This window comes from Clinocottus analis, unplaced genomic scaffold (genome assembly GCF_023055335.1).
Source record: "Clinocottus analis isolate CAN_PGR_092001 unplaced genomic scaffold, fCliAna1.0.p SCAF_2, whole genome shotgun sequence".
NCBI classification, from domain to species: domain Eukaryota; kingdom Metazoa; phylum Chordata; class Actinopteri; order Perciformes; family Cottidae; genus Clinocottus; species Clinocottus analis.
Genome location: NW_027175931.1, coordinates 15,263,766 through 15,286,747, shown reverse-complemented (window position 1 = coordinate 15,286,747; position 22,982 = coordinate 15,263,766). Strand labels below are relative to the sequence as shown.

Genomic DNA, 22,982 nt, shown 5'->3' with positions numbered 1-22,982 from the left:
ATACAAAGAGATTCAAACTTTAACAATCAAACTTTATACCTGATTTGTGCAAGTTCATGCATTGTGTGACTAATATGGTTTGCAAGGCCAGGGTTTCGGTGTCCTTAACTAATCTCCTTTCCAGATTGGGCACAGCCAACTCTACGGCCAATCTCCTCGACGATGTAGAAGGAAACCCCTGCGGTAAGAAGTGCACGGCCCCCACACCATGTTAAAGTTTTACGCTTGTCACTGGGTCCCTCGATGTTCCCTCAGACGTCAGGTCACTGTCCACACAAAGAGCCACGAGAGAGCCCTTTAGCACTCCGCCATCCATCCATTGTTACTGGGAGGAGAGCTAACCACTCCGCTGTGGCTTAATTTGAATTCACTTCATGAAAACTAAAATAACGTCATCCATTTTATCTGGATGTCCAATCAGCGTTGGTAGCGATTGAAGCAATAAATTCTTTAGCGCGTGCTTTATTGACCCCAGAAAGCGAGTCTTCTGATGCAAACTCTTCAGACCATCCAGCGGTTGGCTGTGTGTGTTCTAAATGCTGCTCAAAAATAGAACTTCCTAATTTCCTTCTGCAAAAAAAGGGCTGACACATTAATAAAAATGTGCTTCTCTGCTGTGACCCCACACATTGGGTCTGGGTTTAAGGCTCCCTGTTTGAGAAGTTGATTTGGCGAGACATTTAGGTTTGTCTCCTTCCTACTCAGAATTAATTCAAGATGAGCATTTTGTTTTTTTGTTACAATATTGACCGTAGAGGATGGAGCTAAGTGACATTTTTAACCCACCAAAACGGTTCCAATGTCATCTAGTGTAAAAAAAAAAAAGAAAAATACAGAAGGACTGAAAGGGTTCAAATTGGAAGACCAGACAACGCTGTGGTAGAGACCTGTCAATCACAAGGTAGACCCACCCTAAAGCATACCTTGATACAGAATGATGTTCATTTAGGAAATGATGGTCCATTTAAACATGTTTACAATGTTTACTGAGGGAATAATTCAAGAGAAGTAGAGTCATTTTTTCATTGACTTGTATATATCCACAGGAGTGGCCAGATAGATAGAATGCAGCTTCATGACACTTCTGCATTGGCTTAATTTTGGCCCACACATGAAAACATTGCCCTCAAGCACTAAAAGAGTTGCAAAGGGGCGGAAATTTTCCGGAAAGTTTCCTCGGGAATTTTGAGAAAAAGAAATGTGCCTAAGTTTTTTTGCAAAAGCATATATTAGGGGACTTAAATGTAGTTGAGAACAAGACTATGTACGCCTAGCTCAGCTGAACCCTGAATGCAGCTGGTTGGGAACATTGTTTGCCAGAAACATAAACGTGAACAAAAAAGGTTCTGTTGTTTTTGAACGTCTTTGTCATTAGTGTTGCGTCTGAATGTTTCAGCCCGATGCCTGGCAAGTGTGACAGCGCCGAGTTGTATAGAGGCCAAGAGTGATATTGCAGACAGAGAGATTTCAATTACAGCTCGCAACATTGAAACAACTAACTGAACTAGTTCATTTTTTGGAGCTGTGAACTTAGTTCAAAATTTTGAATTATGGACAATAAACAGAATTAATGTAGAAAGTGAACTTTCTCAACACTGTTTGTCATTAGCATATTGATTACTTGGTAAACTGAAGCCATGTTCATTTTAATACCAAGTTTATTTGTATACAGTGGACTTCTTACAGCAGTGAGAGAAGGACTTATGTATGTCCACACAAAAGTACACCATCACCTCCATTATTCGCGGCTTTCGGAATGTCAAAAAAGTAATTTTTAAAAGTTGTATTATAAATGTTTGCATGCATGTCTGCTTATGACGAGGTAAATACAGTTAAATTTCCAGTTAATTCCCGTATATTCCCGTGGAAAGTTTCCAACTTTGAATATTCCTGGAATTTTGCAACCCTAGATAATAATAATTTGTATTATTATTCGAATTGTAGAATTTTATATGTTCATGTATTTTTGTATTTGTGTCCAGAGGAAGAAGGTCAGCCCAGAAGAGCAAACACTCAGGAAGAAAATGAGCTACGCAATGAGCCGACGTCATGGTAAGAGAGACTGGGATGAATGTGAAGGTATTCCCAGCAATAATTGTCTTTATCAAAGAAATGCCACCATCCTTTCTGGTTGATGGTTAGGGACCGAGCGTGTTACTTTATTAACACAGTCCTTCTCGTGTTTGAGTTTGGGGCTTGTTTCCACTGCAGATAGTTGCCTCTCAGTATAGGGGGAGTTTTTAGTTGATCACCGTAGCGCCACCACATAAGACTGCTGTGACATAGTCTCCAGGGGGAAGCTGAATCCTTTCATCTGCAACCAAACTGGAACGTCTGCACTGCATCAATCCTGGCGTACAGTGTAGTATACTATATAGTGTACAGCTCGTGAACATGGTGTAAGGTGGAGTACTTTTACAGGCTGACAGTTTGATCATGCTAGTAATGATGGTCCCGACCAGTCAGTAGTGTTTTAAGCTCCACCTCCACCGAGGTGGCACCACAAAAAGTATCGGGTTGGGTAAGGTTGGCTTCTTTAGTTCTGTCGGCCAGCACTTTCAAATGTCTTGAAATTTGGCACAGACAATGTTGGCATTGATTTATTTTGGGATTAAACTCTTTCACACTCTGCATTTTAGATTCTCTTGTGCTGCACCATATCAGGGTTACCATGGCGAAGACAGCATGGCTCCACCTGCTCACCACACCCTAATCCAAACCAGCCAATGTAAGGCTCAGCATTGAGACCTGGTCATCCCCAGGGAGAGGAACTGGACTGTTCCCTGCACTGGCCTAAATGCGTTCTCTCTGTTTTACCACTTTGTTAATCTATATCATTTTAAATGTAAAGGAAAATGCATAAGTCCTTTCCAGTATTTGTTAAGTTCCTCTAATCCACTGAGAGAAACACTAGAATAGTGATGAGCTTACCATATGAACCTTTATTACTTTTCCAAACTGTCCTCTGATTGGTGCCCCTAAGGCTTGGCGTTTCAGACCCTTTCTATACACTAAACCATGTAGAGCTTTTTTACCGTGTTTTCTTATCAGATTGTTATATTCTGCTGTTTTTGAAAGTCCGGTGTCATGTATCTGAATTTTGTACGTGTCAGGATATTGTGGCCATTAAAGTTGTGGCTGCCCAGATGTAAGCAGTGGATCAAAAGGACTGTAAGGAGAATGCCTGTTTGGAGCATGGCGAGACTGTTGTTCAATCTATTGTAGCACAGCTGTCAGAATATCAGACCTATGGCACCATGAGCAAACATGGTGTCACATGAATGAGTGTAATGCTTCAGATGTGATGGAACAAAACAGCAAATTGTTGTCATATTGGCAGGCTTATGAAATAAATCCATTCCTTCAATTGCTTTCCCACACAGCAATAACATGACTGTGAGAATGAGCATGATGCCTTCCTCCACTTCTTTTATTGTGGTGGCTGCAATTTGTAATGGGATCAAACCAGCATGTGTCCTAGATGGTAGTAGAAACCATTACTATTAACAGTGGCACGGTTCAAAGGGAATTGGGCACTCTGATTCCAGATGTCAATACCTACCTCCTCTTCCCCATAAACCCTTGCATGGTTAAGGTCCTGTTGGTTTGGATGATGTTTGCGGCGCTGCCCCATCCAGAGCTAAGAGACAGTCACACTCTGAAGACCTCGTCACATGAGGGAAAACGATCAGCGCCACATCAACAGCCGGGGGCTGAAATGCCTGCAGCTGGATCCGATGTCAGATTTCAGCAGGTTCAAGGGATATTTTAGCACCCTGTCGTCGTTTTACAGTTAAACTTTAACAATAATGGGACAATTTAGCAAGCTAATGGAGTTGGCTAAGGTACTTGCCAACATAATACTGCATAGCTTTCCAATGCATTCAAAAATTCCATTTAGGCATTTGTTTTCTCGTGAAAGTGGCGACGGGGCCCCTTCACACAATAGAAATTCAATGGAGAGCGATGTATTGTTTTCCCGTCGAGTGTGGGCGGACTTCCATGTGCTCTCTCTGTTGCGCAGAAGTGGGAATGGTATTGACCTCACCACCTGGACCACACTAGAAGTGTGATCCCACAGCTCTGGTGTTAATACTGTAAACAAAGGTGTCACTTTGGACACGAGTTGTGAGTGTTGTGATTCTCACATGAATGATAGGTATGTTTTGAGGGGTAAAGCATCTGAAATGTGATTGGAGGACCAGCTTGTGATAACTCATTCTGAAGTTGGACCTTTATACTGCTCTTTCCATTTGTATGTGTAAATGTGAAACTAGCATGGATTGAATACATACAGTGTGATGTAGCCTGTGTGAACCGGTGAGGGGAGGTTAGAGCAAAGTTGTTTTTGTGTTTTGTTTTTTTTTGTTTTTTTTCTCCCTTTTGCGCAGACCATATTTTTTATTACTTCAGAAAAGCTCCACATATGACCACTTCTGGATCTTGTGTGAGTGTTGTCACATATCTATCCCCTTTGATTAAACTACTTAAATGTGCTATTGCTTATTTACTTATGAACAAAGTTTGGGTAACTGACTGTGATTTTAAATAAGGAATTTGTTGAAGGCCCACTCCAGTGTTAATGCATGTTTTAGACATTGTTATAAGGACATTCTTTTTGACAAATGTGAACCATGTCACTTGTAGTGACAAACTCACAGAAATGTCACTGACTCTGCAGACACCTCAGCTCTGATCTTTTCTTTGTCAGCTGGTGGGAGCAGCTGTGACATGTACCTGCCTAATGGCACGCGCACGCAGTGCCTTCCAGTGGAACACATGGAAGCTTCTAGCAGCTAAAAAGTCCTATATTGTGCTTGCAGTTCAGCTGCTACCAGGTGGCCTACCAAAGAAATGAATGCAGCTTTAAGAGGTGTGCTGAACATAAAGCAATGCTGGTTAGTAGTCAGGAAGCTGGGTCAAGGGTCATTCGGTTCAGGTGCTAGATCCTGAAGGAAGAGCAGTGTTTCCTAGGGGGTCTTCCCGTTGGTGCCGAGTTATGACACCAATGACCTTAAAGTCCAATTTGTTTACCATTGTGTCAAAGTGAAATTAATTCATATTAAACATATCTATAAACGATTGAACTCCATTGGCTTTTTGGGAATTTGATTTACATAATGGACTTTAAAAACACTCCAGAGTATTGCACTCAGTAAAAAAAAACTTCAATTGATTTAATTATTTTAAGTGGCAGACAAAAGAAACTGTCATATTCAGACATGAGTCACAGTAAGCATGAACAGATGGCAGGCTTTTGTTTGTAGTCACTGACCTTTCATCCAGACACACAAACAATCCAGATCCACAATATTGCCACATACTGCCATATCTTCAGTCAATATATGATGAAAGAAAAAAGGATCAAAGACCTGGAGTCAGTGTTTAGGCTCCTGGATGCTGGGTGTGTCTTATTAAGCTGGCTCCACAGTGGGCTCCGTCATCTAGTGTCTGCTAAGATGTTGGATTCCTCTCGGAAACTTAAATTGATGTCTTCTCCTCTCAGGGACCCCCTCCCCAATAATTATCTGTTTTGATTTTGATGCACAAACAAGAGAAGCTCAACATTAGGACTCTTTAGTACCAGTCATAGCTGTCAATCATAACAAAGACAATATTTTAAAGCGGCAGTCAATTTGAAAAAGGCGAGTGTCCTTCTTAAAATGTTGGACTATTCTTCATGCCACACTTTCTCTTTGATCACTGCCCTTCCATAATAATTAGTCTTCCAAAACACCCAGCAGTCCATTTCAGAGAGGTCCACATTTGATAAGGAACAGAGTAGCTCACAGGGGTCACCTTGTGATCTGGATGTGAAGTCCTCGTTATTGTGTAGAAGTGATAAGATGCACTGTAGATCACATGATCAGATGTACTGTAGATCACATGATGTGCACTACAGCCACACAACGCTTGTAGTTTGAGGTGATAACGGCATCTTAGAAATCTCAGAAATCGTTAGGATCTTACAAGCTCGAGCAATTTGTAGTTTTTGTTATTAAGTAGTTAACCTTTTAAGTATTCAGTGTCCATTTCTTTGTCTTAGATTAAATTAATGGTATTAATCTAATCCTTTTTTTCATTGTACTTCAGTTTTATAATGCACATTTTAAATGCAATCATCAAAAATTGATATATTGATTACATGTTTTCCCCATTGACACACAAGACTCATTAAAATGAGTCCGGTTGAGGAATCTGAAAAGATGAAGTGTGCACGCTCACGTGGTCATTGAAGCCGGTCAGCAGCATCATCACTAACTCATGAATGTACATGAGCGGCAACATACTCGCTGTTTACAGCGATATGACTTATAATGTATGCACATAAAGCACATGCAGGGCTTTCACTTCAACCATTTTATACGGACCCTCTCCTCAGTGCTGTTGTCTCTGAGATGCCAACAGGAGGACAAACCGCAGCAGCAGCAGCAGCAGCATCATCATTGTGAGGCTTGCTCTCTGAACCAAGTGAAGATTACGCATTTGCTTCTTCAACTGTTCTTCTTACTGATTGTTCTGTTTTCATTTGTACGTTTCTCTTGTACGCGAGGAAGTTTCTTAGTCATTGATGTCATTTTGTTGTACCATGTCTGATTTACTTGTGAGCTATATTTGTGAATACAATAACATGATCAATAAAGTTTTTTTCAATACAGTAAAGCTTCTTGGAGTGGACTCTGATAAGTCGTGCCCAAAATGAAAGAAGTTTTAAAGTGTTTTTCTTTTTTCACTTTGTTTTGTGACAAATGTCATACATTAAACATACTAACATTTGATTCATCATCCAGCTCAATAATCAAGATAGCTTAGTTATTTTACCATCTATTCGAGATTTAAAGGACCCCATTTCAAAAATAAAAGGAAGTTGTTTCTATACATGTTTTTACTTCTTTTTTTTTACATAATTGTACTGTTAAAAGAAGTTATGCATACTTTTTTTAAATACTGTAGTTTATAGTGAAAAGTATTGGAATTATTAGACTATTGCAATTTTACTTATTTACGTTTACTGTAAGCATACATTTGATTTGTCCAGCTACATCTATTTAATAGATATTCACTGTAATTTCAAGTAGATTTCCAGCCTTTCAAATCAGTTTTTGCTGGAAAGCTGTATTAACATGGCTACATGTGTTCCTTATCATTTAAGAAAGAAAAAAAGATGACAGAGGTTATCAGTGGGTGTTGGCCTCTGACAGGTTGGTCCCTTGTGAGCAATTCTTTGTGATTTCCTGAACAGGATTTCAAGACATAGACAATGTTTGGCTTCCACACGTTCTCGTCCCAACTCATCACATACTTCCGCCGGGTCCATAAGCTATGAGGCTCCACGATGCCCACAGCGAACACGAGCTTCACGCTGTCAGGTCTTTATTTTACTACTTTGTCTATTTGAGCCAAAGTCACCAAAAGTTTAGTTAGTTTTACTCAGTAAGCCAACATGTTTTTCTTCTACAATTAAATTGAGTCCACATGCACAAATACAACAGAAAAGTATTTATTGAATAATTATGGATTTTAGCTTCCCCTAAAATGATGGAAGTATCACATTGCTCCTCCTGGCTGATTGAATGTACTGTCCAAATAATTATGACATGACATCCCCATCAAACATAGTTTCGTATTAAGTAGAATAATATTCATGACAAAACTTAAGTTTCTTAATATCCATTCTAGTATAGAATTATACTCAGCTTGCGACTTCTAATTTAAAGAGCAGGTGCTCACCTTGCTCTATACATTTCTGCCTCGAGCCTACCAAGGCTCTGCTTTTATTTACACATTTATTTTAATTTCTTTGCAACATTTGAATCTATTCTCTTCCAAACGAGGCTTCTGGTGGCACCTTAGAAGGTTGTGTGAGTTCTGAACTAATCTCTTCTGAAGTCGTCTTCAACAAGGCTGGCGTGTTTTTTCAAGTATTTACACATTTAAGGAGCTCCCAGTTACGTCCAAACGTTCTTTCTTCATATAGTTAACCAGTGAGTGAGGATGACTTTGCCTTCATCTTCGATGAAAGCCCCTACACCAGTGACAAGCTCTCTGAACTTCAGGCCTCTGCCTCCTCTCCTCCTGGTCCCACAAATCTTCCTAGAATGGCAAGTCATTCATTTTTAGGAAGGAAGAGTGACTTAATGCCAAGGGGTCAGGTTATAAAAAAAATTTGATTAATTTAGTATAACCCCAAATTATAAATTACAAAATTGCCTCAGTACTTCACATCAAACATGAAAACACATTTCCTGTTTTTAGGACTCAGCTCATTCCTTCAGAGCTTGATCGCAAGGCAGTGTAAAGAGAGGAAGGAGGATATCATCATAGCAACACTTAGATTAGACTATACAGGTATTAATAGCACTATGAAAATTTTTCATTTTTAAAGGCTGGTAGGATGGAAGAGATGAACTAATGTGACGGTACACACTCCGGCACATTAGGGGGCGGTATGCACCTTTAATCTGTTTGTGTTCGGTCATTTAAACGTGGAGAGTTAGAAGGCGGAGGGTTATTAAGGGTCATTTAAGGGCGATGTACACTCTTGCAACTACAACTGCGGCTGGATCGACAGACTCATTTTGGTTTATGGTTCCCGTGCCTTTTTCATACGCCAAACGTTCCTCAACGGGATCCATTGTTCGTGTCTCTGCTATGTCTTTTAAAAACAGCGGTATTATGCTATGAAGGCGGAAATGCGAGACTCAAAGGATGTGGTTACGGTACGGTAGTTGTTCTGGCGTATGGAAAAGGCACGGGAACCATAAACCAAAACGAGTCCGTCGATCCAACTGCGTGGCCAGCCGCAGTTGGAGTTGCAAGAGTGTATATCGCCCTAGGCTCGTTGGGAGATGAGCCAGTTACGTGCAAAATCGTTCGCCGTCGATCGACGCGCAATGCATGCCGGTTAGATTTGTGTCGGACTTGCTCCCGCCTTGCTCTGACGTCATGCACACACGGTCAACGATACTCTCACGAGAGCAAGGCGGCCTTCGATTTCAGAGCCAGGTGGGTCCGTGTACGTTTTGTTCGCCTGTCTGTTCCCACATCAGAGCGCTGATTGGCTCTTAGATCTGAGAGCAAAAACCACGTGTTGAAAAAATACATATGACTAAATTCAAACGTAATCTGTAAACTACAAGTAGACGAAACTAACAGGAAGTATTTTATTCCGTAACTTCCTGCTAATACTTTCAAGGCAGCTGAAAACTGTCCGACTTGATGGCAGTTTTTTGTCAACGCCTCCTGCGGCGACCGCCTGCTCTCGTCTGGATTCCAGGCGAGGCGCAGCTCTAACAAACGAGCCTGATGGCCCAGTCCTTTGCTGACGTGGAAGTGAACCCCTCCCCCATTCTTATTGGTCACGCCTCCTCTAGGTAAAAAAAAATTCAGTCTGAAGCCATTGTACTACCAGGCGTCGTACTGAAGTCTACCGAAGCAAACTGTCTAACTACAGGCTGTTTGAATAGAACCCGAGCAGTATTGTAATAGATTAAATACAAAATAAAGGGTATTTTCGAGGAAATAAATGAAAACAAGACATTGACACAGGGCGAACGACGACTGTATTCTCCACCCGGACCGTTACGCTTGGCGGAGGGATTCAACGGACTTCGGCAGACATCGGAAGGGCAAACCCGCCGTCCCGTCGCTTATTTCCTCTCAAGCTAGATATCTCATTTTACAGTCCGTGCTTAGCTTTCTCTTAGGTCTGTGCTCTTATTTAGATGGCAAGCTTCCCAGACTCTGTAAACGAAAATGATATAGGTAAGTTGAAATATCGACGTTGGATTCATTATTTCTCAGCGGTCTGTTTGTAAAAATATTATCACATCAAACTACAGCTCGTTAGAATACAGCTTAGTGGGCGGCAGTGAGCATGATTTCCTTATTGTTCTGGCGTATGTAAAAGGCGCTATTTTTATTCCGTTTATCCCCTCGTCCGTGCAACTTTAGCTTGGCGCGGAGCAGCAGCGTCACCGTGTAACACTCGCGCTCGTCGTGTCATTAGGTTAGAATCGTCTTAGTTACCCGGGTTGACAGCCAACACAACACAAACACGGCGTGTTTCCGCCCTTCATTTGTTTTTTTACGTTAGTGGTTAAACACGTACTTCCCTCGCGGGGTCTGCCGGAGGCTCGGACCCGTCCCTCCCCCACGCGCTCGCTTGTGATTCATAGTCTCGCTTCTCGCATCACGGAGACGAGCCATCCGTGTGCGTCTGCATGTTCACCTCAGTACGGCTGTACGACGTCACTAAATAGGACATGGATGTTGATGAAATATACATATTATGTCTCTGTGATCTTAGTGAAGCATTTGAGTTAAATCCTTTCAAAGAAACGCCCTTAACTGCAAATATACATGTTTCAGTTTAACACCTGAGCGTGTTTGTTTGTTTTCCCTTCCCATCCGGATGTATAATTCCTTTATCTGTCTTCTTACACCGCACTGCATTCTTTAGGAATGGCTTCCACTATATTTACATTTGGTCATAAAGAAACTGATTTTATATATATCTATATATCTATATCTATATATATATATATATATACACACACACACACACACACAGACCCCCTATTCTTTACTTTGAGTTTAAAACAAATATTTGATGCCAGTGTGTCGGGAAATTGTATATTGTTGTTGTAGTGCCAGAACCTATACAATTATTAATGTTAAATGTTATTCAAACGTTACTTTCCAGATCAGACTGTCCTATACTATACACATTGACCTGGGGCAAGTATAGGTCAAGGGAGTATGCAGTGTGTTCATAAAAGCTACATGCATTTGAGTTATTGCTGTAATTTGTTTAATCAAAGTGAATTTAACCTATTTACCTTGTAAAGTTGCCCACATGTTTTTGTAACACTGGTTGGGTAAGCACAGTAAGCCAATGGGATGCCTGCATCAGTGACGAGCCCTCTCATGTTGGTGAGGGGAAAGGTTACTCCGGGATGATTGGCCTGCATAAGCAGAGGTGCTGTAACTTGTTCGTAAGCGATTCTCTCCATGGGTGTAGCGAAAGTAACTGTTGCTGTTGTTTCTTCAGGTAAGGCAAAGTTCATCGGGGAACTCTTGGTGCCTGTTGCTCCCTTCGACCAGAAGTCTGGGCGTGAGGCATGGACTGTAGCCTTTGCACCCAATGGTTCCTACTTTGCTTGGTCTCAGGGGCATCGCATTGTCAGGCTCATTCCCTGGACAAAATGTCTGAAGAACTTGTAAGTATCATTTGAAGCAGTATTGTAGCAACCATGATTAACAAAACATCAACATTTAAAGTATCCATTTGGAAGATGCATTAAAAAAACAAAAACAAGTGACCTCATGGTACAAACCTTGTATAGTGTCAAGTTGTTGAGGGAAATGACAAAACTCAACGACAATCTCTCAATGTCGGCAAGACAAAAGGAATTGAACCTAACAGCACAGCACAGCTGATGATGTGTTTCTTAAGTGGATGTTCACTGCTGTACCACTGAAAGCCTGCACCGAACTGTAGGGAAAAGTACTGTAATGGCTAAAAGCTAAAAGGATGGGCACGATATCATCACAACTCCAAGTCCTTTACAACACCAGTCATCCTGCTCACACACTGTTCTCAAACAGTAAATGCTCTTATCCTGCAGGCATGTAAATCACCGGAACTTCGTAAACTGCAAATTACCCCGAGATTAACTGGAAGTTGATGCTGGCATCATTAGTTAATGCCACTTGTTGTTTCTTGCAGATAGTGGGCATACTCTTTTTACTCAGTGATAATGCATATTCATAGATTTTACAGTAAGTGTGGAAAGCTTTTGGAGAAGCAAAAAACATAATCAGCTGGAGAATTGTTAATTTTCACTGTGCTGTTATATCAATCATTTAATAAAATAGAAGAAGCCACTAAAAGCAGATAATCCAGTCAAATGTTTACTTGCAATACATGAACAAGTCATAAATGTGCTCAATTATTCCCATAGATTTACATTTACAATGGAGCAGTCTATTAGTAGACTGGCCCTCAGTTCCCCTCCCCACCTAACACAGAAAGCAAAACATACACAAAGAGCTGCTCCTCCCTGCCAATGACATGTGGCGTGTATTATCAGCTCCCTTTCTGCTGAACAAGCTCAGTTTCCACTCCGAGCGTCGTGCGTCTGAGAGAATACATTTGTTCATCGAGGGGATTATATCAAAAGTCATTAGTCATATTGGAGCCATTACCTTCAGTTTGATAAAGTAAACCAAACCTTTCCTTCTGCTTTCTGTCTGCAAACAAGTAGGGTTTTCATTATTGTGACAAATTATAGGAAATGCAATGTTTTAAATCATGGTTTTATCTATGATATTCTTCAAAATAAGCAGGTTTAATCAAACAAATATTTGTTGTTGTTTTTTTACACTATTTGGTAACTGGAGGGAGAGGGTTTAGCACTAACACACCTCCAACATGTCATTGAGAGAAACAACTTCATCTTAGCAGCTCACCCCGGCTGTCTCACGTGACCTCCTGTTGTATCTCCTCCATTCTCTGTTGCTGTAGTGCAACGGGCCACGGTGGAGAGGCCACCAATGCCTTGAGCCCTCGGCGCTTGTCCCGTCAGAACAGCAACGGTGGCCAGGTGATCCCGGAAGCCGGCGAGCCTCGCGAACACACAATCGACTGCGGTGACATCGTCTGGGGCTTGGCCTTCGGCTCATCGGTGCCTGAGAAGCAGAGCCGCTGTGTAAACATTGAGTGGCACCGCTTCAAGTTTGGTCAGGACCAGCTGCTACTGGCAACGGGCCTCAATAATGGTCGCATCAAGATCTGGGACGTTTACACTGGTGAGAACACATGTTTGTTTCCCTCTTCATTAGTTAGTCATAAAACAAAGTCATTTCATTTAGATCAGAGTAAAGAAACAAGGTAAATAATTAGGGCTGGGCAAGTTAACCCGTTAATTTTGCATTGATCTGGCAATCCCTTACAGCGTTAACTATTTGATCATGCGTTGACTGCATGTTTTTTTTTTTGGGCATTTTTACGTTTTTTTGCATTGTGAGGGGCTTATCGCTTCAAATCTCTCCAGACGGCGTAGTTCAGACCTGGGCGTCTTACGGCTCTCCCAGTCCGGACTACTTCAATCAAACATGAAAAATAAGTAAATAAGATAAACGCCATGAACGTATTACTACAGCACTGCTTTTACTTTTAAGACGCGCATGCGCTTCCGTAGCCTCGCCAACTGACGTGAAAGCACGTATTGTTCTGTAGCTTCTGTTCTCGACAAGCAGGACTGCTGCAAAGAGCAGCTTTGCAGTAGTAAAAGCAGCAGTCTACCAGCAGGCTCCGCGTTTAGATTGAAAGTTAATCGTGCATGCGCAAAGCTCCTGAACCCGCGTTCTGATCCACTACGACAGAGCATTACCTCAGAATCTTTGCTCTTCTTTCAAAGAGGAGAACTTTCCTCACATCACAAGATGTTCAGTGCACTTGTTCAAGGCAACACAGACTGGACTTTGAAAAAAAAAAGGTTGTTTTTTTAATAAACTATATATATATATATGTATGTTAACTTGCTGTTGCTCCAGAGTGCTGTTATATTGTTCTAATAACATTACTTTAAAATAAAAGCATGCAATACACTAGTTTTTACTTTATTATTGAATTTGGCGCATAATGCGATTAATCGCAGAAAAATCATGCGATTAATCAGTTAATTTTTTTCTACTTTGCCCAGCTCTATAAATAATAAGAGCAAAATCTAACAAAGCAGTGGTATTTTGGAAGCACTAAGTTGAATCAACACATGTCCACGCGGCTAAAAGCTGATCCTCCAAAGGTAGTCATGTTTCAACGGTGTGAAAGTAGAAAACCAGTATGGGAAGTTGAAAAAAATAAATGATTCAAAGATGCACAGTGCCATCACTCTGTTGATAAATAGGTTTGAGCAGGGTTTTAAATGGTAAACAGGCTTGATCTTCTCATTGGAAGAAAACCATGTAGGGATGTCATTTCTATCGTAGATTTTAGCTTTTGTTTAAATGTGAAGCAAAACTGCACGGTGGTGAAGTGGCTAGCAATGAAAGCCTCACAGCAAGAGGGGCCAGGTTTCGGATCCCGGGTGGGGCGGGGTTCGGATGCTGGTCTGGCAGGTCCTTCTGTGTGGAGTTTGCATGTTCTCCCCGTGGCAGCGTGGGTTCTCTCCGGGTTCTCCGGCTTCCTCCCACAGTCCAAAGACATGCTGCATAGGTTAATTGGACTTTAAATTGCCCGTAGGTGTGAATGTGAGCGTGAATGTTTGTCTATGTGTCTGTCCTGTGATGGACTGGCGACTTGTCCAGGGTGTACCCTGCCTTCGCCCCCTGACAGCTGGGATCGGCTCCAGCGCCCCGCAACCCTAAAACAGGATAAGCGATTTGTATAATGGATGGAATGGATGAATGGTGAAGCAAAACAAAATATTTGAACAGCCGGGAGGTCGGCGTTAGGGCCATCAAAAATATTCTAAATTCAAATATGCATTAAAAAATTAAAAAGAAACAGATGAAAAAATGCACTTTCAATGGGGAGTGAGAAATTATTATTTACAACCGTAATGATTGCACATAGGGGAGGGAATCTCTAAGCACCTCAAAATTCAATTCAGAGGGCTTATTGAGCCATTATCTTTTATTAATTCAATATTAGTAACAAATAGAATAGACGTTTCAACTGGAACATTACATTTCCAGCATTGCAAAGTAAAATAAAATGGGTCTTGTAGCAGCATCCTCGAGGTAAATTCAGCATGTTCTGAATCATGTGACGTAACAAGCTGCTGTTATTTAATAATACGTAATAGACTTCTCTTCAAACAAACCCTCCTGTTATAGGTAATGAGCATTCAGCTCGATTACTAAAATGTATACCTGGCCAAAAAAAAATCGCCACCAAAAAAAAGGTCACACATTAATATTTTGTTGGACCGCCTTTAGCTTTGATTATGGCACGCATTCGCTGTGGCATTGTTTCGATAAGCTTCTGCAATGTCACAAGATTTATTTCTATCCAGTGTTGCATTCATTTCTCACCAAGATCTTGTATTGATGATGGTAGAGTCTGCCCGCTGCGCAAAGCCTTCTCCAGCACATCCCAAAGATTCTCAATTGGGTTATGGTCTGGACTTCATGTGTGAAAATGATGTCTCATGCTCCCTGAACCACTCTTTCACAATTTGAGCCTGATGAATCCTGGCATTGTCATCTTGGAATATGCTCGTGCCGTCAGGGAAGAAAAAATCCATTGCTGGAATAACCTGGTCATTGCTGAACCTAGACTTGAGCAACTGCAGCAACCCCAGATCATAGCACTGCCCCCACAGGCTTGTACAGTAGGCAGCAGTAGTTTAATCCAGGTGGTGACTTTTTGTCTGGCCAGGCAGTGTAACTCTCTGGAACTCATTCAATACTAATGTGCACATTTTCAGTGACACTAGATTCTGTAGCAATGATGTCCACTGATACCATGTTACTACCACCTCTCTTTCCTCAGTGACTCCATGACTAGCTTTGGGTTGGTTGTAGAGTAACTATGTCCATAAAAATGTTGAGGTGAATGTTGTGTCTGGGTTCAAAGTGTGCGAGAAAGTTCTGATTAGAACGTAAACAAGACACGCGTGTCTTCAGTCTGATGCATTCAGGGGCAACGTCAATGAACGGACACTCTGTGTCACAGAATTGTTACAGGCGATCATAATGTTGATAATTGAGTCATAATTGTTCAAGAGACAATATCAAACAAGTAGGAAACTGTCAGGTGATCTCCCTCAGCCAGCCGACACCTTGTTTTATTTTGTAGGTTTTTGTAGTTCTTTTAAGTTCTTGCTGAGCCTGTAAACATCAGACTACTAACTTCTTCATTGTTATGTTACACGCTCTCAAACTTGACTGACGACTAGTTATATGTGACTATGTATGAGTTTATTGATAGTCTGTAATTTGATGGTTTGTGCAGGAAAATTGTTGCTGAATCTGATGGACCACACAGATATAGTGCGAGACTTGACCTTTGCTCCTGATGGCAGTCTGATGCTTGTCTCTGCATCAAGAGACAAGACCCTCCGTGTGTGGGACCTCAAAGATGATGGTATGTAAATGAGCTGTTTTTAATGAAGCATTGTCATTGTACTGTCTTTTTCTTTATTTTTTCTTTCTTTTAATTAATTCCAAGGCGGTAAGTTATTTGTTTCTTCAACTCAGAGCAGACTGTTGTCAAAGGAAATGCCAGTTTTGAAGTAAATTAAACAAGGGAATTGGTAGTCTTTACTTATGTGTGTATTTATAGGGAAATACAAGGCCCACAGACATTATGAGTCCTCGGTCTGCTGCACCACAAAATGCAGCCCTTCACACACTCCCAGTAAGCGTTCACAGATCATGTGATCATAGCCCTATCCATAACATTAGTGGTGTGACCTGCAATCTTCCAGGAATTGTTCATGGGTCGCTTCCAATCAGTTGCACATGCTGCTAATTTTTGGTTTACTGTTAATGGACATTATTATCTCTGCTCAAAGTCTGGTGATGTGGTGTATGTTTCTTGTCAACCAATCCCATCAAAAGACCAAACTGGTTTCATCTTAATAAATTATGGGTGAGAGGTTGGGGGGCGGGGGGGGGGGAAAGACCATAAGAAGAGTATGAGGCTTAAATACGGTAGTTGTTGTCATAACTGTAATAATTCCAAAATACCTAACAACTAAATGAATTAAGTACATCCCACTGCCTCGCGATTCGATTCTGACCCCAAACCTTTTGTGATGTATCAGACCTCCCTTCTCTCTCCATTGTTTCCTGTTCCTTTACTCCATACGGTTTTGAGAACATCTAAACATGATTCATTATGTGACCACAGTGACATGTGGAACGTAAAGGACCTGGTGTACTGCAGCTGAGGTCATGTATGTTTGTCTTGTAGGTAACATGGTGAAGGTTCTGCGGGGTCATCAAAACTGGGTGTACTGCAGCGCCTTCTCCCCCGACTCTTCCATCCTGTGCTCAGTCGGCGCTGGCAAAGCAGTACGTATACAGGTTCCTTTTTACCTGCTTTGAGGGGATTGTTAGCTAATCTTTGCTCAATTGCTTGTGACAGTTATGCTCAATCATGTTAAAAATGGAAACACTTTCATCTGCCCGTCCATTTCCACCTTAGATCAAACGGTGCTCGGTTTCATGATACGTTGTTCCACCTGCATCAAGATGCTGTTTGGTTTTGTTTGCAGTGGGGGAAAAAAAAACAGGCTTTTGGTGTTCTGAAGTTTGCATGCAGAGCAGACTACTGTTTTCACTATTGTTGTAAACTAGTTCCATCATTTAATTCAGATACCAAAGTATGTATGTTGAAGAATGGGAAATCAAACTGAAACTACATTCTAACTGGGGAATCTTACTTTTCTGAAGTCACTTCCAAAAACACTGATGCAGTTTTGAAAACAATTCTCACCTCATGTAAACCTTGCATATTGTCAAGGTATTCAAGATAAGAAACCCATGTCCTTCTTATATTGCATGTTGAATTGAGCACCCATGTATCTGCAGCCCTTACGGCAGACATGTTTCTGGATATTGATTCCATAGACTGGCCACCATTTGTTCACCGTATCTCCTATGTTGCAACTGTAGATCCATCTGAACATGGTTGTGATGTAGACATGGTGGTAGCTTTGTTAGGCTGTGTGTGTGTGTCCCTACAGTGTGTGTCTTGCTCTCCCTGTCACAGGTGGTGGCAGAGCTCAGTGTGTGATTGGTTTTGAAGGGAGCGCCGCGCTGACATTTTGAGCAGCCGGTGCAAATCGGGGACGCAAAGTGCGCAATGCCCAAAGGCCTGGCCAGGGGCAGCCTGGCACCAGTCTGTACGTAGGTGCTGCTTCGTGTCTGTCTACCTCTGCTGTTGCAGTTCCTCTATTTATTTTGATTTCAGTTTCAACTGTCATGAAAGGTGCAATGTGTAAGATCTGTACCTGGTTAACGTTAGTTTGCTTATCTGGCGGGGATCTGGGAAGGCCCCCTCAGGTTCAGACCCCCGGCGCTTTGTCCTGAGTGAAGTTGCGTTCCAACCCACTCCGCCAACTGAAGTTTTGTATCGTCCCCCGTAGCTGCCTTCTCTGTCCTCCTGGCTAAGTAGTGCCATGGTGGCAGGAGGAGAAACAATCTAAAAGAAACGTTACGGGGGCCAGTACAGCCCCAGTTAGTTATTCAGTAAACACACATGGCTCGGGTCAACACGTGTATACACACATGGACATTATAAGATAATGTTGTATTTACCAGCTCTGAAATTCAGCAGTCATTAGTAGTTTGTTTTGAAATCTGATGACTTCCAATTTCGATTGTATGCCCCTATCTTTTTAGAGCATGTGGCTAGGTGTTACACATTGCACCTTTTTTGAAAGTGGTTATTAAACACTCCCTCTACCCATCACCCCCGCCCCCCTCTCCTCCCCCATCCCAAAACTCACTACCCCTCCCCCCCCTCGTACCTCCTCTCTCTTTAAATAGCTCTGTCCACTGCTTGCACACAGTGTCGCATTGTAATGGCAAGTTGTAGAAAACATTCAGCCAGCCACAAAAGTTTATCCCCCACCCCTTTTGTATATTAGTTTTGGTTTCAAATATAACTCTTTGTTGTGCCTTTGGCAGAGCTCTTGTATTCTAAAAATGTTAGCTGTTATGTGCCATGTTTCCATCTGCAGTTCTACTGTTGATTTTTCTGCTTTTCTAAAAAGCATTTAGGAGTTTATGCTGTTGGCAGCAACAGTGGAACAGCAATACATTTTACTGTATTCCATCCACATTTCGCCATCAGCACAAAAGATGTATATGTTTTTCACTTAAATTTGAGATTTAAAAAAATTTAAACAAGTTAGTACACAGTGGAGGAATTCAGCTAATAACTAAATCATAAGTCTGCATGATGTTTTTTTTTTTCCGTAAACGATGAACTGCATTGGTTCACGAGCAGCATTTGCATCACTTTAAAGCATTTTTTATTACCAAAGAGTTACAAGTTGAAGAAGTAATAGAACTGGAGAAAAGACATTTCTGACAGATAAATAAATAATAAATTCCACAGATAATTACTTTTCTACGTGTGTGTGTGTGTGTGTGTGTGTGTGTGTGTGTGTGTGTGTGTGTGTGTGTGTGTGTGTGTGTGTGCGTGTGCGCATATGTGTTTTTTGCCAGAGGTATCAACCCTTTGGCCATAAAATATTCTTTTCTCTTGCAGTATCTGTCTCTCTTCGTAGGCTTCTACCGGAGGTGCGAGCCTATTGTAAACACACTGAACTAAAACTCTGAAAGTGGAAACCAGTGGAGTAACTTTATGTTACCTTAAGTTACTACTTGTTTTATTTTCTCTCTTGTTTAAATAATAGCATTATTTATTAATAAATATTTATAAAGTCATGTCTTAAAAGATGTATACATTTGATGATGTAGTTTAATCATGTTCCATAAAGCTGCTAATCAATGTAGATGTAGTGTTGCATTTTGATATAGCCATGCCGCTTGTTTAGCGTGTGCTTTTTTTTTTTTCTTTGATCGGTCTGGTTAAACTTTTACAAATGACACTGAGCATAACTTCAGTACCACTATTTAATTTGGTTTTATTTCCTGTTGCTTAATTGAATTTGTAAATGCTTTCTGTGCATATTGTAATGATGAGTGTAACATAGCACATCTATTCTCGGTCCAAATCATTCCATGGGCTATAACCAACCTCTTCTCACGTTGCAGGTGTTCCTATGGAACATGGATAAATTAACCTTGATCCGGAAGCTGGAGGGGCACCACAATGATGTGGTGTCTTGTGAGTTCTCACCAGATGGCGCGCTGTTGGCCACTGCCTCTTATGACACCCGGGTCATCGTATGGGACCACCACAAGGCCACCATCTTGCTGGAGCTGGGGTAGGAAAATACCACACTATAAATACAAACCTTTCTAGTTGATTACAGAAGTGTTCTTAGGCAAATAGTTATTTTTAACTTACTGGCTTTGCCTGGAACTTTCATATCTTAGGGTTTTCCTCAGTGGATGGAGTTCAGCTAACAGTGGTCAGTGCTCTTTCTGACTCTTCTCCACAGTTAGTCTGAACTCACTCAGTAAAGTCAATCATACAGCTATATCTATATCTCTGTTAGCATGAGCTACTGGGCGTACCAGGTCAAATAGGACTGTAATTGCGTCTCACCTGAGAGTTTTGAATTGGGTAAATGTGTGTTTTATTGCAAATATTTTACTGCAACTTATAATTTGAAATGTATTTTTTCAGCCAAAAGTTCTATCAAACAGCCTCACCATTCGAAACTAGCTACTGGTCATTTTGAACCTGTGAAACTCTGCTTATTAAGCTCATGCATTCATCTTTCTCCAGCCATCTCTTCCCCCCTCCATCACCCATTTTTGCTGGTGGGGCAAATGACCGCTGGGTTCGCTCTGTGAGCTTCTGCCCTGATGGTCGCCACATTGCCACCATTACGGATGACAGGTACGGCTCGAATGACACCAAACTACTATTACTCCACTTGCCTCGTTTGCAATTGCCATCACAGCAACATACCTACATATCTTAGATATTAGAGAGAATATTGTGAACATGTCAGATTGTCTCTCTCTTCTGGGATATTGTGTGTCTGAACAGGCGCTCTAAGGCTGGATATATCTGCTGCAAGCGCTGCCCTTTTTAATCTGATCTGGTGCTGAAACATTCATCCTTGGTGTTTAGATGCTGATCGAGAAGTGATTTCAGTGTGAGCCTAGACAAACCCACATGTTCAGCTATTATGTAAACAACCAAGTGCAGAACCCCCCCGCCACCCCTCTCCACTCCCCCAACTGTTTGCCAGATTGCTGTTAAATCTGCGAAAGAAGAAGAAATCAAGGAGCCTCCAAGTCAAATGTAATTGTAGCCTTTGAGCTCCGCAAACGTAACAAAACCAACGGTGCATTCCTGTGGTGCATTTATTAGACTGGCATTAAAACATTTTTTTTAAACATAATTTTTATAGTTCCATGCACGTACATAGGAAAAGGTATTTAGAGATATTTATGAAGATTAAACTAGTAATGAAATGCTCAGTCATCCGGATCGCTGCGGTTCAGTTCAGGTGGTGATTGTTTACGTTTGTCTGTGCTGCTGGTCAAACATGAACGGGGACTCGATCACAAATCGTTACTAGATATATTGAGCTGACACTTTTATCCAAAGTGACAAACACATTCACACACCATACACACAGCTATCAATGAAGAATACGTCAACATGGACTAGCGGAGCTAGGGATCAAACCGCAGATCCTCTGAATGACGAACATGCTCCCCACTGATCTTCAGTCGCCCCAACAAAATAAAATCTAATGCATGCCGTTTTCATTGTGACAGCAGTGTTGTGTGTTTGTTCTCTGCTCAGGCTGGTGCGTTTCTGGAGCATAGAGGAACGGGCTCCTCAGGCCATCGCCTCTCTCTCTAACGGCCTCTGCTGTGCCTCCTCCACTGAAGGAAGTGTTCTTGCTGCTGGGTAGGACACTCGCACATGTACAGACACACTAGGTCATATACCTCAGTCTGACCTTATTGACGGCCTTGGGAGGAGCCAACGCAGTCAATTGTCCATGTTCCTTTAAATCTCAGCCGGCACTATGCGCAGGCTGTATGCGTTCTTAGCTATTTTTAGATTTTGTTTGGAAATTTTCCACTGACCTCGCTCATTTTCTTTCTTCTAGGACTCGTGATGGTGGTGTGCACTTCTGGGAGTTTCCTCGTAGCGTGGCCAGTCTGCAGCACATCTGTAGGATGTCTCTCCGCCGGGTGATAACCACCCAGCAGGTGGAGGGCCTGGCTATTCCTACGCCACTCTGTGACTACCTGACCTACAAAGTCATCTAACCCCCCCCCCTCCCCCCCCAACCACACACACACACAAACACACACAAACACACACAAACACACGCGCACACACACACACACACACACACACACACACACACACACACACACACACCCCGGCACCAGCTGACCTAACTGCACTTGCCGCAGCAGCGTCATGCTGGAGAACCAATGAAAGTTCCGAAAAAGGAACTTTTTTTTTCATAGATCTCTGCTGAACAAACGAGCAATCAGACTCGGAGGGAAAGTCTTACTGAAACTTCAAACCCCACCACGTCTACTCGCAGCAGGATATTTTGTGCTCCATACATATTTATTTTTGCAAGTACTTCAAGTCAATGTTGGGGTTAGGGGGAGGAGGCTCTTGTCCCCTCCATCATTTTGCAGTAGCACCTAAAAGTATTCAGCTCCTCTTCCAGCTGGCTCCAGCTCTCCACCAGAATCAGTAAACCCGTCATCTTTTTTTACAACTTATAAGAAGCTTAATGGCAGGTTTGTTGTTTGCCAGTGGGTGAGCTAAAGGGAAGAGACATGTGGGCTGTTTAAAGGATGGAGTTGTTTGATGGCCAATATATAGATATGCGAGCAACTGAGATTGAGCATGTATAGTATCTTAACAGCTAGCTACTTCACAAGCCAGAGAGTGATAAATCAACTGGGCAGATATATTGGTATCCGTATATGTCAGCTGGTGTGACTAATTGAAGTACAGTGATGCCAAAGATATTTTTGAAACGGTGTCATCATTTCACAGTTTGTCCACATAGACCTGTGAAGTTTAGCAGTTGTTAAACAAAAGTTATTTAAGGTAACTGATGTATCATTATTGGATTTTTTTTTTTTAAGCTCTCAAATATAAAAAAAAATGTATTTAATGGCCCAGAGACTCGTCACACAATTTGATTGGTTTGCCAGAAAAGCATCATAAGCACTCGGGACATTTCATGTTCATTTAAATATTGTGGGACTTTTTGAAACAGTTTTGGAACGCTCAACTAACAACAAATCCGTTTGACTACAAAGTTCAGCACTCATCACAACATTCCTTGACATGAATTAAATTTGGTGCAACGTTTTGCCGATCTAAA

The 22,982-nt window shown here is 41.7% G+C and overlaps 2 protein-coding genes across 3 annotated transcripts in view; both read left to right on the top strand.

Annotated features, from left to right (window-relative positions):
• The window catches only part of cuedc1b (CUE domain containing 1b), a 23,601-nt gene extending 12,428 nt beyond the window's left edge, over positions 1 to 11,173 (top strand). Inside the window, exons 9-11 of one of the 2 annotated variants that reach the window (XM_068585609.1) lie at positions 125 to 183; positions 1,983 to 2,052; positions 11,054 to 11,173. In XM_068585609.1, the coding sequence (XP_068441710.1) occupies positions 125 to 183; positions 1,983 to 2,052; positions 11,054 to 11,057 (133 nt within the window). In that variant the 3' untranslated portion in view covers positions 11,058 to 11,173. Of the gene's footprint in view, positions 1 to 124; positions 184 to 1,982; positions 2,053 to 2,639; positions 6,664 to 11,053 lie in introns of those variants that run through there. The other variant, XM_068585610.1, reaches the window with a different exon arrangement.
• On the top strand, positions 9,383 to 22,982 carry wsb1 (WD repeat and SOCS box containing 1). Its single transcript, XM_068585608.1, has 9 exons — positions 9,383 to 9,765; positions 11,054 to 11,222; positions 12,530 to 12,813; positions 15,965 to 16,096; positions 16,928 to 17,028; positions 19,744 to 19,916; positions 20,384 to 20,497; positions 21,419 to 21,526; positions 21,732 to 22,982. Exons 1-9 carry the CDS (start codon positions 9,726 to 9,728, stop codon positions 21,892 to 21,894), a joined length of 1,284 nt encoding a protein of 427 aa, XP_068441709.1. The 5' UTR covers positions 9,383 to 9,725; the 3' UTR covers positions 21,895 to 22,982.

Excerpts from the sequence above, each read along its gene's own strand:
- wsb1 (XM_068585608.1), top strand. The coding sequence starts at position 9,726 with ATGGCAAGCTTCCCAGACTCTGTAAACGAAAATGATATAG. Across the intron at positions 11,223-12,529 it reads ACAAAATGTCTGAAGAACTT|TGCAACGGGCCACGGTGGAG; the intron begins GTAAGTATCATT and ends CTGTTGCTGTAG. Across the intron at positions 21,527-21,731 it reads GGAAGTGTTCTTGCTGCTGG|GACTCGTGATGGTGGTGTGC; the intron begins GTAGGACACTCG and ends TCTTTCTTCTAG.